Source organism: Ailuropoda melanoleuca, chromosome 1, assembly GCF_002007445.2.
Source record: "Ailuropoda melanoleuca isolate Jingjing chromosome 1, ASM200744v2, whole genome shotgun sequence".
Classification (NCBI taxonomy): Eukaryota; Metazoa; Chordata; class Mammalia; order Carnivora; family Ursidae; genus Ailuropoda; species Ailuropoda melanoleuca.
Window position 1 is genome coordinate 140,553,438 of NC_048218.1, and position 16,966 is coordinate 140,570,403.

At 32.9% G+C, this 16,966-nt stretch overlaps 1 protein-coding gene across 3 annotated transcripts in view; it reads left to right on the forward strand.

Annotated features, from left to right (window-relative positions):
* Positions 1-16,966, forward strand: part of CFAP69 (cilia and flagella associated protein 69) — a 50,708-nt gene that overhangs the window by 13,745 nt on the left and 19,997 nt on the right. For 2 of the 3 annotated variants that reach the window (XM_011226202.3, XM_034667567.1), the window contains exons 4-13: positions 813-922; positions 3,222-3,298; positions 5,667-5,765; positions 6,496-6,645; positions 6,762-6,939; positions 8,688-8,811; positions 11,348-11,396; positions 11,488-11,609; positions 13,569-13,785; positions 16,349-16,513. In XM_011226202.3, the coding sequence (XP_011224504.1) occupies positions 813-922; positions 3,222-3,298; positions 5,667-5,765; positions 6,496-6,645; positions 6,762-6,939; positions 8,688-8,811; positions 11,348-11,396; positions 11,488-11,609; positions 13,569-13,785; positions 16,349-16,513 (1,291 nt within the window). The remainder of the gene's footprint in view (positions 1-812; positions 923-3,221; positions 3,299-5,666; positions 5,766-6,495; positions 6,646-6,761; positions 6,940-8,687; positions 8,812-11,347; positions 11,397-11,487; positions 11,610-13,568; positions 13,786-16,348; positions 16,514-16,966) is intronic. The other variant, XM_034667571.1, reaches the window with a different exon arrangement.

Here is a 16,966-nt window from a genome sequence, read left to right on the forward strand (position 1 = left end):
TGGGAGAGGAAGAAGCAGGCTCATATCGGAGGAGCCTGATATGGGGCTCGATCCCATAACGCCGGGATCACGCCCTGAGCCGAAGGCAGACGCTTAACCGCCGTGCCACCCAGGCGCCCCTGTACCAGTTAGGTTTTTTAAATAGATAAAAGTTTGCTGTTACTTCAAGATTAGAAGAGGTAAAATTTGCTTTTTATACTAGTTTTAAATGAAATAAAATTTCAACTTATACCTTAAAAGCANACCAGTTAGGTTTTTTAAATAGATAAAAGTTTGCTGTTACTTCAAGATTTAGAAGAGGTAAAATTTGCTTTTTATACTAGTTTTAAATGAAATAAAATTTCAACTTATACCTTAAAAGCAAGAAAATACATCTGAATAACATTAATAAAATAAAGAAAAGTAAGGTGGTTTGGGTTGTTTATTCTGAACCAGTGTATGTTTTGCTTGTGAGTGGGGGAAAGATGAAGGATAAAGGTGAGTCATTAACCGTTTTCAATGTGTTATTATTGCCAATAGTTATTGATCAACTGAATCCACAGTATAATAGTAATCAAATTCTAAAGATATGGTGAGAAGAGAAAACAATATTTTGAATAAGAGGTTACTGAGACAAAAATTAAATAATGTTCCTGAAAAAAATATGGTTCTAAGTTTTCCTATTTAGAGTTCAAAATTAGTACAATTAAAACATTGTCAACCACATTTAAAAAAATAGATGGAATTCTATAGACTTTCTTGACTGACGTCTATAAAGAATATGCTAATAAAATATTAATCTTAATTTTATTTCTTAACTAAAAATACTAAAGCCCCTAAGGGATTTAGCACAAATATTTAAAATTTTGAATCTGTGTGCAGAAAAAATTGAAAACCAGCCCCACTTTATAGAATCTGCATTTAATATCCTAAAATTATGTGGGTAAGTTGTTTTTCTTTAACTTTATTTTACATTAACATGCAGTATTTTATTATGTTTTATTTTGTATTACAAAGATATGCAGTATGGTATAGCAGAGTGATAACTCAGAAAATTTCACTTGATCACTTGATTCCAATTGATATTTCAAATGTAGTCAATTTTATTGTAGTCTGTAGCTAGCCATAAGAGATTAAACTGTAAGTATATTAAAATGTTTTGTCATAATAAGTTGTTCTCAAGTGAACAATAAATGTGAGGTGAAAGCAAGAAATTGTGAATTTTTTTTGAGAATTTTTGAGAAAATTTATGAACACTGCTAAATAGTTTCAGTCTAGTTTTTTTTTCTCTCTTTAGAAAATTTGACTCTCCAAGATATATTAAGTTCTGAGTCAAGTTTTATTGATTTTTTAAATTTTGAATGAAGAATAAAATGTCACCAATCATTTCTCGTATATATGTTTTATGTAAATTAGAGGTCAGCATTATAAAATTAATTTTAAACTTTTTAATATAAATGTAAATTACATTAATTTAATTTTTAAAATATAAATTAGAGGTCAGCATTATAAAATTAATATATCCTATCCTCCATATTATTGTTTCTCCAACCATTTGGGGGAACTAGTAATATCTTCAGCTTTTTTGCTGCCACATAGTAGCTAATCCAGATATACATTAAAATATCAATTTTTAGCTTTCAATGTAACACAGTAGAGGAGATTTCTTAAAGTAGGAATAAACCTTTCCATTAATTTAACCTTCTAAATCTTTCTACCAATTTAACTTTTTAAATAGCATGTTTCTTTTAGTATACAAAAATATTACTAGGACTATGTATACATGGTAGTTTTAACTCTTACTTTTAGACTCAGTAGCAATAATATTTAAAAATTTTATAACTATATACCCTTAATTTTTTTGATATCTAAACAAAATAAAAAATAATTTATTGAATGCCTTTACCATGCCTTAATTTTTAATATAGACTATGAAAAATAAAGAAATAAATTATTGCTCTGGTGCTTTCAAGGAACTTTTATGTACTATTGGAAATTATTATTATATTGATGTGAGATTATATTGTTATCATTCAAAATTTCAAGGCTCTGCAAGTACTAGAAAACCAGGTCTATATGCATTACTTTGAGCAATGCCAGTAAAGAGCTCCACCAAGAACTGGTTTTCTGTGAAAGCTCTGATTGAATGTTTCCTTACATAAAGTGACAGACTTTTGAATTGCCCTCTTTACTTTCCCTCATATTGAATAATTATTCACATTATTTAATTTTTTTCTCCTTTCCTAATTTCTACTTTCATCCTGTATTTCTCCACACCTCACCCCAACTTGATCCCCATCTCAAGACATTTTTGGGGGATAAAAACATTGAAAATAAAAAATAAAACCTAGCCTTTATGTTTTGGCTTCTATGTAGTATGTTTTCTCACTACATCAGAAGCATATTATTTTCATAAGGTTTTGAGGGGGAAACTCTCCTAGTGCTTTATCTTTTAGATTGTTTCCTTTGGTAGAAAAGGAAAAAGTTTGAGGACAAGAAGAAGTAATTTTAGAGTTTCTTCACTTTAGAGATCCAACAATGAGCTGGATAACAAGTAATAAGTTATTGGTTTCAAAAGAAAAATTCTAAGGAACACTAAAAAATGAACCTCTGTGACATTTATAAAATTGTCCTTTTCTTCATAGCTTGCCCTTGAAATATCTTGAATTTTTTTCTTGAAAAACATGAATTAAAAGTCCTATAGAGAGGATATATTATACTTTTATAAAGCACAGGAGGTTCAAATTTTGAACTCATGAAATACCAAAATAGTTCATATTTTTTATTTAAGAAATAACTTTTATTTCTCCTTTGACATTTAGACTAATGATCTAAGTTTGAATGCCCTGTCTTTTATGATTTTTATATAAATTATTTTCAAGTAACTTTGATTATAGTAGCTGTGAAATATAATCTAATATCATTAATATTTGTTATTAACATTTTTATAGAATTAATATAAATGCTTAACTTTTTTACTTACACAGTGTTGCAAGATGGCTTTCTTAACCCTTGCCTTTTATGTTCATCTCTCCTCATTTTCATAAACCTATTCTATCTTCTATTTGATCAGTTAGTTAGAAACACAAAATTTTTTGGTAGTTGCCAATTCTCCCAGGGCTACAGAATAGGATATTATCCTCATTTTATTCTTTAGAAAGGATTTTCCCCTACTTTGCAAATGATGGTTCAATTAAGGACTTCATTAAACATAACTCCTGCATTCTTCATTTTTACTGAAGCTTGCCATTTTTGAAAAAGAAAGTATCAGATGAAATAACATATGCCGAAGATACTGCTAATTCAGTCGCACTTCTGGGTAAGTTAAGATTTCTTCAAGATAGAGGGGTGTAGCATACGACAGGCCCTACTGACAAGAAAGAAATGTTTCAGTCACTGAGTTTTAGAGTTCCCCTCCAAATGTAGGTTCTTTTCTTGTTTCTGGTTGGGAATTAATCATAGTGTGCTTGATGATAATTTTTGTATTGCTTTCCACTGAGGCGTTTTAATACCAACAAGATTCTGTGTTCCTTAATTGAAGGACAGGCAGATGCTTATTTGTTTTGATGTTATTTAGTTTGTTGAAATATTTAACTTTTTTATAAATGAGAAGTATATGTACCTCTCAATAATCACAAAAATGTTTTCAACATTAAACTCTAATAATTCCTAGAATCTAATTAATTGCTAGAATCAGTGAGATCCAAATTATTCATCCAATAATCTAAAATTTTAAAAATCATAAAATGGTGAGACATTAATCCTTTTATATCTAAATAAGTTTCATAGTCTTGAATAGTAGATATTCTGGGGGAAATTATTATGGCCTAGAGTGGATAAAGGTGTCAAGGAAATTTGAATAATCATAGGGAGTTAGATAAGATGACAGCAAGGAACAAGTGGGCTGGAAACTAACGGGAAGCTTTAATTCTGTGAATCTCTAGCATCAAAATTTACATGGGGAAGCCAACCCTAAAGAGGACATGATAATATTAACAGATAAAAGTTGTAGGTTTGGTTGATTACATTAAAAATGCCTCTGCTTAGTATTTTTAAATGTTGTCTCTAAGAGTGTCGGTAGGCATTTGTATGATAAATACATGGCTCCTTTTACTGTGTCAGTCTGCTCTTTGCTGAATAACTGCTTGCCTGCCTTAGAACACTTGAAGTAAGTATGAACTCTTAGCTTAAAATGAGCTCTCTTCACTGATTATTGACTGCAAGTGCTACTGTTCTGTCCCTTGTTTTTTAATTGCTGGAAACATTAATTTAAACTAAAATAATTGTATAGATTATAAAGGGTTGAACAAAAGCTGCTCATTTTTACTAATAACTTCCAGTTTGTACTATGTAGTAGTAAATCATATTACTTTTTCTCTTAAGTGATAGCTATTTCTGATTCAAGAGTAGGATTTTGGAAATGTATGAGGGAAAAAGTTGGTACTATGTCCTGGGTTATAAAACAGGAAACTGAAAATGATCTAAACTTACACAAATTAAACGTGTAGAGATGAGAAACCTTAGAACTTCCCATAAACTTGAACATTTGTTTTGTTGGAAAACTTTAGTTGTTCCTGTTGACTAAATTTTTCCAAAACATAGTGATTTTCAACATCAAAGGAAGTGTTCGGAAAAAAAAAAAAATTAAGGGAATCATGTTGAAACAGTCTTCTTTTTTTTAGTGGTATCTTTTGCAGATAGATTCTCCTAAAACAGGGGTGAGGATTTTCTGTTTGCTTCCTCCTTCTGTCCATTTGGATCCCCACTCACTGATCATTTCCAGAGGTGAACATTATGCAAGTCCTAATGCAAAACAGGAGTTTCAGGAACACTTCATTATGTTTCCCTCACAGAATCCACCCACATCTGGTTCAACCCTGAAGCTGATTCTCCCAACTCCAGTTGTCCCAGGCATGCAGAGGACATGGGACATTTCCAGAATCCCACAGATCATTTTCAGATTCTCTTAGGGATCATAACTTGTAATTCATCAGAGCAAGAATAATCCAGTTTGAAGTATAGGCTGAAGCCAGTTCAGAAGTGATTTAGATATGCCTGAAAAGGAACCTTCCAATCCTTCATCTCCACCAAGATAACTTGAACATGAAACTATTATATGTAGGGCAAAGATTGCCTAGAAACTTGCTGTTTTCCAGTCAGCAAATTGAAAAGCAGAGCTCACTTGGAACTTCTCTACGCAAAGTATGCATTATTAGAGGCAACAAATTACTGATTCTCTAGGTAAAGAGAAAAATGCTAACCCATATCTTGCCAGAATAACAATAGTAACTTACTATATGCCAGACACTATTCTCAGCTTTTTTTCATATTAATTCCCGCAGCAATTTTTAAAGTAGTAACTATTGTTATACATTTTATTGTAAGACACAAGTTTACATAGGTAGTAAGTGGCAGAGCCAGTATTTAATCTTAAACAGTCTGGTTCCAGCATTTGTTATTAACCACCATTCTTTTCTTCCTGGGAAGGAGAGGCTGAGTTGATTGAGGGGCCAAATGTTGTAGGGATAGATCCAAGATATTTCAGATATGCATGTGTGCATGTAGAAAATTACATGGTCCAGTATGAACTTCTAGTGAGGATATTTTTAATAGTATTATTAACACATTTAAACTTGCAACTAAACATGACAGTGTTATTAAATAGCATTCATTTCTCTTTCTGGCAGGTGAATTAATGAAAATACCAAATTCTGAATTGAGGATACAAATTTGTAAGTGTATTGTTGACTTTTATCATGCAGAACCACCAAAGAAGCATATTACAGGTGAAGTTTTCAGTGGTCTTTTAGTAATAACTTATGTCTGTAAAATAATATTCTTTCTCATTCTCTTTGAACTTGGAAAGACACAGTGGGATTGATGCAAGCTGGCTAGGTCCGAGGACCCAGAAGGGTTCCCACAGGACCAACCAAAAGGGTCCTTGGCTCTGTGCAGGATAGGAATCAAACACAAGCCAAGTGAAAGTGATAGCAGAATTTACTGAAGACATAGAGAGAATGCAGATATGGACAGAGCATCCAGAAGCCTCAGAAAGGAAAGAAGAGTGAGGCTTGTCTTTGCTTGGGGCCTGTGGTTTTTAATGAGGATTGTCGTCAGGTGCACCTGTCTTCTCAGGCTTCCAGAATCAATAGGTGTCTCCATTAAGTCACTTACGCTTTTGAGTCAGGGGTCTTGATGAGTCACGCTTCTTGGAAAATGTTTATGATGACTCCTCTATATTAAATTTGATGATTTAATATATATTAAGAGTATATAATAATAATTATTAATAAATATATTACTAAATATGATATAATAATAAATTTAAAAGTTGACTCATTACCTGGCCTTTTATAGAAAAATTGTTCCTATCCCTGTGCTGTACCATTTAAAAATGCCATACACTTTTTTTTAAAGTTGTTATTGCTGTTGTTTAATAATATTACTCATTCCGTTGTCTGAACATAGATTACTATGTGTGTTAACTGTATAAATTTATTAACTAATTGTTGTTAGGTTACCAGCAAGCAAGTTCATCATACAAGATTAAGATGGCTGAGGTTGGAGGATTGGCAAAAACAATGGTCCAGTCATTGGCCTTACTTGAAAATCAACTTGTTGAGAAACTTTGGGTACTTAAAGCTCTGCAACATCTCTCAACTTCTGGTTTGTATATTATTAAAAATATTATTAAATTTAAATACTTCATTGTCAGTGATTTTTGTTTCTATCCAATGGTGTAAAGACTGTACAACATAAATAATTTTTAAATTTATTTTCAGAAGTTAATTGCACTTTAATGATGAAAGCACAAGCAGCCAGTGGAATCTGCGCTCACCTCAATGACCCGGATCCCTCTGGACAGCTTCTGTTTCGTTCATCAGAAATACTTTGGAATTTATTGGAAAAATCTCCGAAAGAAGAAATCATACAACAGCTTAGTAACTTGGAATGTTTGCTGTAAGTAAGGGATTAAATAGGAATGTTTTTTAACCTTAAAATGATAGCCAGTAACATAACTAACATCTTTGTTTGAATTTGTGTTCAATTAGGCTTTTGAGTCATGTAATGACTATGTTTCAGGACATCATTTTTATGTTGTGGTATAAATGCATCTGTGCAATAGCAAGCCATTTTTTTTTCTATTGGAGAGCTTTTAAAGTAGCTTGTTAACAAAACTAAATTATGTCTTTGAATAAGTATAAAATAAATTAGACATTTAAAAGCAGTACTTCATTTGTTCATTCAATAAACCTATTTTTAAATACCCTCTTCTGGATATTGCAGTAAGCATTAGCAATAAAATATAAGTGAGCCTTTAAGTTACTTATTCATCAAATAATTATTGTCTGCTCTGTGCCAACTTCAGTAATAGGCCGTAGAAATACAAATGAAGACAATGCAGACATGATCTCTGCTTTCATGGAATTTGCATTATGTTGGGAGATGGACAAGTAAACAGGCAACTAAATGCTATGAAAGAGATATGACAGGTGCTACATGTTCTCTAGAAGAGTGTGATTCAGCACACCCAACCCAACTGATTTAAACCACAGAGGATACTTATGGGCTTATATAAACAAGGTCAAGGATAAAACTGGTTTCATGTGCTCAGTAAATAACAGGACGTGGGCCTTCATCATCCCTATACAGTTTTCCACGGTGTTGGCTTTATTCTAAAGCTCCACATGGTGAGACATAAGAAGCTTAGGTTCACATAATCACAACCCCAAATCAAGCAGAAGAGAAGACTTGCTCTTCTGAAAGTCCAAAGAAAATTCTTTGAATTGAGTCCCTGTTGGTCCTGAGTGGTCTGGGTTGGCCATATGCCATTCCAGAATGAATTACTAGTGACAGAGAAATGCTCTGGTTAAAAGGAAGCTGAAGGCACCTTTGCAAGACCAAAAGAGTAAATGCCTAAATAAAAATAAGGATACTGTTATCATAAGAAGGGCAAGTAAGGGGTGCTTGGCTGGCTCAGTCAGTAGAGCATGTGACTCTTGATCTCGGGGTTGTGAGTTAAAGCCCCACACTGGGTGTAGAGATTACTTAAAAAAAAATAAAATCTTAAAAAAAAAAGAAGGGCAAGTGAGTGCTAGGAAACAAAGCAACAAATGCCCAAACCAAAACAAATGCCCGTGGAACCTGACCCAGACTTGGAGAGTTAATAGATACTTTCTGATGAACCCTAATTTGGTATCTGAATGGTAAGTACAAACTGGCGACACAGAAGAGTTTTACATTCAGAGAGCAACCTAGACAGGGGAACAGGAGTGAAAATAGAACTTAGCTAAATAAAAAAACTGGAAGATACTCAATATATTGAGAGGAGAAAATAGAATAGTGAGAGATGAAGCTAGCAGTGTTAGCTAGGACCATAATATGAAAGGCTTGATCAGCCTTGGTAAGGAGGTAGGACTTTTTAATCTTAAGAACAAAGAAAAGCCTTTAAGTAGTTTAAAAAGGAAAATGATATGAATGAATCTTTATTTTAGAGCAGTCATTTTGCCCGTAGGTATAGATTTGGATTGATGGATTCTTATCTGATACAGCTTTGAATCCAATGTAGATGCAGATTTGGAAATGTAGAAAAGATCAGAAATACTTTGAAATGAATAGTATAATATAAAAAGGGGGATTTTGTTGATAGACACTTCAGTAGCATTTGCATGGAAATACGGTTTTAAAGATCTGATTTTACTTTCTAGGGCTTTGAAGGAAGTATTTAAAACCCTGTTTATGAGAGGTTTTAGTCATTACGATCGTCAGCTTAGAAACGATATATTAGTAATCACTACAATTATAGCTCAAAATCCTGGAGCACCAATGATTGTAAGTATGAGTCAAATTGCATTAATTTCAATGGTGGAAGTAGTTGGTATGGGGGAAGGAGTCCTAAACAATGTTGTAATATTTATGAACTTTGTTGAGATAGCAAATTATGTTGTAATGTCATTATGGTCACCAGTAGTTCTGCCAGTTCTTTGCAACCTTTTGGAAACTTGAGATTCTCTTCATAGTTTATAATTTCCTTACATATTTACCATTTATGATGCATTTCTTTCCTTGCTGATGATATGAGTTTATATCTGGCATTATTTCTCTTTCACCTAAAGAATTTCCTTTCCCATTTCTTATGATGCAGATCTGCTGGCTGCTGGCAACAAATTCTCTTAATTTCATTTATCTGAAAATATCTTTAATTCAGCTTAATTGAGGTCTGTGTTCATAGAATATAGAATTCTAAGTTGAACATTTTTATCTTTTAGCACTTTGAAGATATCATTCCACTGTCTCCTGGGCTCCAGTGTTTCTGATGAGAAGTATTTGCTATTTCAAGTTGTTTCCCCATGGACAATGTAACACTTTGCTTTCTGGGTGTTTTTCAAGAATTTCATTCTACCTTTGGTTTTCAGCAGTTTTACTATTATGTGCCAAGATATGATTTTCTTTGTATTTATACTGCTTGAGAGTCACTCATAGAGCTTCCTGAGTATGTAAATTGACTAAATTTGGATCATTTCTGTTCATTATTCTTCAAGTATTTTATCAGCCCCATTCTCTCTCTCCTCTTCTGTAATGCAGATTACATGTATGTTTGTCGTGAGGCTCTGTTCACTTTTGTCGATCATTTTTCTCTCTATTCTTTAGATTCAATAATTTGTATTGGTCTATATATCTAAATTCACTGACTTTTTCCCCCTGTTATCTTCATTCTCTTGTTAATCCGATCCAGTGAATTTTTATTTCAGATGTTGTCTTTTTTAGTTTTCAGATTTTTGTTTCCTTTTTATAGTTCCTATTTCTCTCCTGAGAGTTCCTGTCTTCCTGTTTATTATGAGCATCTTTACCATGGACTCTGGTGTACTCCTCTGCAAAGTATTTATTCTTTTGTATTAATAGGCATTTAGTTTGGCTACTCATCCCTATGGTGAATGACAGGTCAAATCTCAGTTCATTTCTTTTAACCTTACCTAGGATGCTTGAGTATTCCCTGCTGTATTATGATTCAGGCATTAGCCAGAGATTTGGGAGTTTATACACAGAAGTTGAAGTTCCTTTTCTGTGGCTCTCTCCTTTATGGGATTTCTCCCTTCACTTTCCAGTAGCAATAGTTGCCCTGAGATTACCTCTACCCTCTGAGTGTTCAAACCATGGAGATAACAGCTTTACCCTGAGTTGTAGCATCCACACAAGGTGTGGACTAGGGCCTGGCCTCAGTCTAAAAGCCATTGTTTAAAAAAGGGAAACTCATGCAGTATCATCTCTTTCTTCAAAGTTCTGACTCCCCTCCAGTAACTTTTTATATTTTGTTCAGAGTTTGTAATTGTTACCTGCAGGAAGTTTTCTTATAGGAGCTACTCTGCCATCCCAGAAGCTGAGTCTCCCCACATCTTATAATGTAAAAATCACTGAATGATTGACATCCCGGAGTAGAGATCTTTGGCAAAGATATTCACATAGCCACAAACTTACTAAGTTGTATTGAAAGGAAATTTGGGAATGAAGCCCTCAACCCCATATCAGTGGTTATCAAATGATCCCAACAAAGAACAATCACAGAATTTATAATATGTAAATGGGGGCAATAATCCTGCCTAGCTTTCTAGTCAAGGCTGCAATGTGTGGGTTAACCCATATGTTTCTTTGGAAGCCCCCTGCTTAGTTAATAAATTCTCATTAGCATCCTTGCAAACATTCAGGTGAATTTTTATGAGTCCAATAACATCTCCATATTTAAAGAAGCCGTATGGATCCTAAAGCAGTAGCACTGTAACACTGCGAGCTCAAAAGCCTAAGGGATTTGCTGCTGTAAACCTCCCCTAATTACAAAGTCCAACTAAGATGTCTCTGGCAGGAATGGGTTCTCTCATGCTGGAATGTTTGCGATTCTGGTTATTCTTCAGGGCTTTTCACATTAAGTAGGAACTGTTATCTCTTGACAAAACCTGTCGCTTAATGAGAGTGGTTGGGGTTGAGGTGGGAAGGGGGTTTTTTAAGAAGAGAAGCTGTCAAAAATAACTCTTTCACCCTTATTTTGTCATTTAAAGTTATAGATAATGAATTAGATAAGTAATTTGTAGTTTTAATACATTTGGATAATTACCAAATTTTAAACATCATTTTATAAAATATTCATAGAATAATGTAAAAATATTTCTTAGAACCAACAGAAGTTAAATTTATATTAAATAAATTACAAGTTTATCTGGCTATACGTTTCTTGCTTTCATCCCTTTCTATTATTAGTACTTCATGAATTCAAATGAATGACAAGGAGAATCTGATAAAGATAATTAAATATTAGGTAAATATAGGCATCTGTAATTTCCATCTAATTAAATCATTTTCTGTGTATTTATATTAGGAATGTGGCTTTACCAAGGATTTGATACTATTTGCAACCTTTAATGAAGGTAAAAACCATAAAACTTTTAACCTATAATAAATCTTGATGAGTCTTATATATTATTTTAGCTTTTACTTTCTTTTTTTTTCCCCTCACAGTTAAAAGTCAAAATCCTTTGGTAAAAGGTCTTAAGCTTTCTAATTCCTATGAAGATTTTGAATTGAAGAAATTGCTATTCAATATAATTGTGATCTTATGTAAAGATTTACCTACTATACAGGTAAAAAATAACCAAAATAAAAGCTAAAGTGTCTTACTTTGTAGTATAATTTTTTTTAAAGTCATGACTGCAAATCTTTCATCAACCCATATGTTTATCATAGAAAGTAACTCTTATTGGCCAGAATTTCATCTTCTCAAAATTTCTTTTGCTTATCTATTAATAAACAGTGAATTTACCAAACTTAAATCACATAAACCAAAAAAGGCAGGAGAACCTTAGAGATTTATTTATGTATTTAGATCTACTGAATAAGAAAACATAAAATGAAAGAAAATCCATATAGGCCCATCCAGCCTAATAGTCTACCTCTGACCATATTGTGGTTAAGGCTTTAGTGGGGCGGAATGCAGTGCTGTCATTTTTCAGCACTGCGATCCTGAATAAGCTGTTTAGTTTCTGTAAATCCCAGATATCTTTTTTTTTTAAGATTTTATTTATTTATTTGAGAAAGCACAAGCAGGGGTACCAGCAGGCAGAGGGAGAGGGAGAAGTAGGCTCCCCACTGAGCAACGAGCCCGAGGCCGGGCTCCATCCCAGGATCCTGGGATCATGACCTGAGCTGAAGGCAAATGCTTAACCAACTGAGCCACCCAGGCACCCCAATCCCAGATATCTTAATTTCAAAATTGGGATAACACCTATCTCATCGAGTTATTGTGAGGATTAAAAGAGCTCAGAATTTTTTTGGTAATACCACTCTGAGGAACACACACCTATATACACACTAAAATATGCTCAGAGAAGGAAAAAATTGTCTTTACAGTTGTAACTTTATTATTTACATCAAAAATATATACTCTATAGAATCTAAATGTATTTTCTGAAATGCCAAATAGAATATCATTCCATAAAATATGGTTTTATTAGTAAAGTATTATATAACTATTAAAATCTCTATGGAGACAAAATGTACACTACAGTTTATAAACCACGTTTAGTTGACAATAGAGTCAAAGGGCGTAAAGACTATGGTGAGCTTCTTAAAGCACTACGTAAGCGGTGGAATCAACTAATTTTTTTTATGTCATATGTTTGTGGCCCAGTAATTGTAGTGATAATGAATATGTGTACTCTTATTTGTAGTTCATGGAGTATTTTGAAAACGTTATCCACTTAACATTTATAGTAGTGCTAGAACCAGCTGCTGTTCTTATTCCTGCTTTCTCAATTCTAAATCTTGTGTTCATTCCCTGTGGACTGGTAGAAAATTTAGAAAAGTTTATAGATGTTATTGTGAAAAGTCTTTATAAAATAATGCCAAATGAAAAAGAAAATTTACTAGAATATAGCCCATGTGTTGCTATCTCATGAACCATATATAAGCATCATTCAGAATCAGCCATAATATTAACTACATTGTCATAATAGCTATGCATTTTTCTATTTTATTGAAATCATGGATTCAGTACAATTTTAAAATTCTAGGCATGTAGTTATAAATATGGCTTGTGATCTGAGTGGCATTGGTTGATTAGAATATTTGTATAATTTCTGTTGCAAGTACTTAAAAATTAGCCATAGTCGTCATTTTGGAAAAATTGATATTTTTATAGTATACAGTTGAGTCTGTGAAATGTTTCTTTTTCAAAAAAATGAAGGGAAGAGAGAAATGCCAGCAGTTTATTTGCCCCAAATTTTCTGCTTTTGTGGTTGATCATAAGCAGGAGTTAAATTACATATATAAGCATAGACAAAAAAAATTAACACTTATTTATATTATTGTTAGCTAGAGAATGCATATCCGCGATAAGGGGATCATAGCCAACTGCTTGTTTTTTGGTTTTGTTTTGGTTTTGTTTTGGTTTTGGTACTTAATGTAGGTTGGGATCTTTAGGAAGGAAATTTTTTAAAAATGATCTGAATAAAACATCACATTGGAAATCTTTAATTTTCTTAGATTAAATAAAATCGTTTTACTTATGTTTCTAACAAAGTACTTTTTGCCCTTCCTCATAGCTATTAATTGACGGCAAAGTTACCTTGGCTTTGTTTACCTATGTTAAAAAGCCTGAGAAAAACAAAATAATTGAATGGTCTGCAGCACAGTATGAAGAATTACAACTGCATGCAATTGCCACTTTGTCATCAGTGGCTCCTTTATTAACAGAAGAGTATATGTTGTGTCAGGGAAATTCTCGAGTCCTTGCATTTCTAGAATGGTGTGAGACTGAAGGTGAGTTATACCTGTCAAAATTCTAATTTACATATTTCAATTAAATGCTCAATATATGCACAGAAAAAATAAAATTAATTAAAGGAGAAATAAAAATATAGATCTGGTTTCCTGTGATTTTCATGTATTTACATGTTGTTTTAAAGAAAAAAATCTGAGATTTCACTTAAAGTCAGACACATTAGTAAATATCATAACTATAATTGATACATACCTCTCAGTAAAAGAAATCATTCATATAACCTGATTTAAATTTTTGTATCATTAGGCTAATCCAACAATTATACTAAGTCCTGGAAATATTTTAATTATTCATTCAACAAATATTTGTCAAATGCCTACTAGGTACTAGATATTGTTTTAGCTGCTAAAGATACATTTATATTCAAAATAAATAAAATCCCGCGGCACCTGGGTGGCACAGCGGTTAAGCGTCTGCCTTCGGCTCAGGGCGTGATCCCAGCGTCATGGGATCGAGCCCCACATCGGGCTCCTCCACTGTGAGCCTGCTTCTTCCTCTCCCGCTCCCCCTGCTTGTGTTCCCTCTCTTGCTGTCTGTCTCTTTCTCTGTCGAATACATAAATAAAAATCTTTAAAAAAAAATGAATAAATAAAATCCCTATCTTCATGGAGCTTAAAATCCCCAGCCATAAGTAATGATTCCATAGGTAGTCTACCAAATGTACCAATTTGTACAAATATTTTATTTCAATGCTCATCATTCTTAGGAAGGAAATAAGAAATACTTCTTGTTAAATTTCTATGCATTAAATAAAACAATTATTCTGTCTATCCTTTATATCATTTGTGTTTACAAAAGACTATAAAGCAAAAGCGGAAATGCTGCCTAACATGGGGAAGACTGATAGCTAACAGTTATCGAGTACCTACTGTGTGGTAGGCCTTAAACACCTTCCAAGTATTAACTCATTTAGTCCTCACAACAAATCCAGGGGTTGAAGGTACTATTTCCCTGTTGGTCAGATGGGTAGAACTCAATCAGAAAAGTTAAATAACACGTTCTTGGTCACACAGGAAGTGTCAGATCCAAGATTTAGTATAGGCAGTCTAGCTCCAGAACCTACATTTTTAACCCATTCACAATACTCAGAACAATACTTTTGAAATTTTTTTTAGCTTTAAACATAAAGAACCTTTTAAAGAATGCATATTATTGTAAACAAGAAAGGAGAACTTGCCTTGCTGTTTATCAAGACCTACCATAAAGCTATAATAATTTAAACTGTATGGTACTAGACAAGAAATAGACCAATGGAATAGACTATATGGAAGGTTGGCATTAACAAAGATGATACTGCCTTCAGTGAAAATAAAAATTAGGTTCTTTCACCTTGTTAAAAAAAAAATGAAGTGCAAAATGAATTAAATCCCTAAATATGAAAAGTTAAACTGTAAAAATCTTAGAAGAAAACATGGGAAAATATCTTTATGATAACAGGTTAAGAAAAGACTTTAAAACCAGAAGAACTTAAACTATACAGAAGATTAATGCATTTAATAATGTAAAATTCAGAAAAGCTGTATGACTAAATCTGAATAAAATAACAATCCACAAATTGAGAGAATACATTTTCCACCCCTGTGACTAATAAAGGATTAGAATCCAGGCTCATGAACTCAGAAAGAAAATAACTCTGTAAAGAAGTAGACAAAGAATAGAAACTGCCAAGTCACAAAATTTCAAATATAAAAATAACATTAAAAGATGTTCAACCTTATTGGTAATCAGAGAAACACAAATTAAGATAATAATGAACTGTCATTTCCCATTTAACAGACTGGGAAAATCTATTAGTCTTGTATATTGTATCTATATAACCACTTTGGGAAGCAGTTTACGAACTTTAGTAAAATTCAAGGTGGGTAAACCCTATATGATTCTGGTGTCACATGGCAAAACCTTTCTCAGTGGGAATAAGAGGACATGAACCAGAAAGTTCATTGTACCAGAATGTTCATTATAGGAGTTTGTACTAGTGAATGGATAAACTGTGATTTATTTATAAAATGATTGCCAAGGGGCACCTGGGTGGCTCAGTCAGTTAAGCATTAGATTTTTGATTTTGGCTCAGGTCATGATCTCAGGGTTGTGAGACTATGCCCCCACATCAGGCTCCATGCTGGGTGTGAAACCTGCTTAAGATTCTCTCTTCCTCTCCCTTTGCACATCCCCCACTCTCTCTCTCTAAAACAGATAAAATGAATGGTAAAAGCAATTAAATGATTTAGATCTGCTTGTGACAATGTAAATACTTTAAAAAACAATGTTGAGTAATAGTAGCAAGTTACAAGAGAGACACACAATATGACACATCTGAGTAAAATTTTAAAGCATATTTCTATTCTGGGAATAGGAGGAGAAGGGGGAAAGATAACATCTATTCCTCTAAAAAAAAAAACTAAAGCAAGTATGACAAAATTTTAACATCTGTTTAAACTTAAGGGTAGATATATAAGGTATCTGATATATTGTTTTATTTGAAATGTTTTATGCTTTAAATTTCTTGATGTAAAGTATTAAATTACTAATATTTCTCCACAGATTCCTTCTTTAGCCATGGTAATAGTTTTCATGGTACAGGTGGCCGTGGCAACAAGTTTGCCCAGATGCGTTACAGTTTAAGACTCTTGAGAGCCATGGTCTACCTTGAGGATGAGACTATAAACAGTGATCTTTGTGAAAAGGGAACAATTCAGCAACTGATAGGTAAAACATGTTTGTGTACTTAGAAAAGTAGAATACTTATAAAGTAGAGGTTTTGTTTAAAGTGCTTTTTATAAATTTATTTTGTCATTTTAGCTAAGAAATTCCTGAACGTTCTCTTCATTTTTGTTTCATACTGTTGCTATAAATCAGTTTGTTTTTACTAAAACAACGTGATCACTCATTCTGTAAACATCGGTTAACTCACTTCCGATACTATTTCATTTAGGATTATCTTTTTTTTTTAATGAGCTACTATTATCTTCATTTTTTTAGTGATAAGATGACCACTTTCTGGCCAGGCTTTTGAAGTCGCTTAAAAGAGGATAACATTACATTTTCCTGTGCATCTGACATACCAGAATACTAGTATGCTGGGATATACAGAAATGTACACAGGGGATTCTTTTCCATTATGATATAGCAGGATATCCTTGATTGTCAACTTAGAATTGA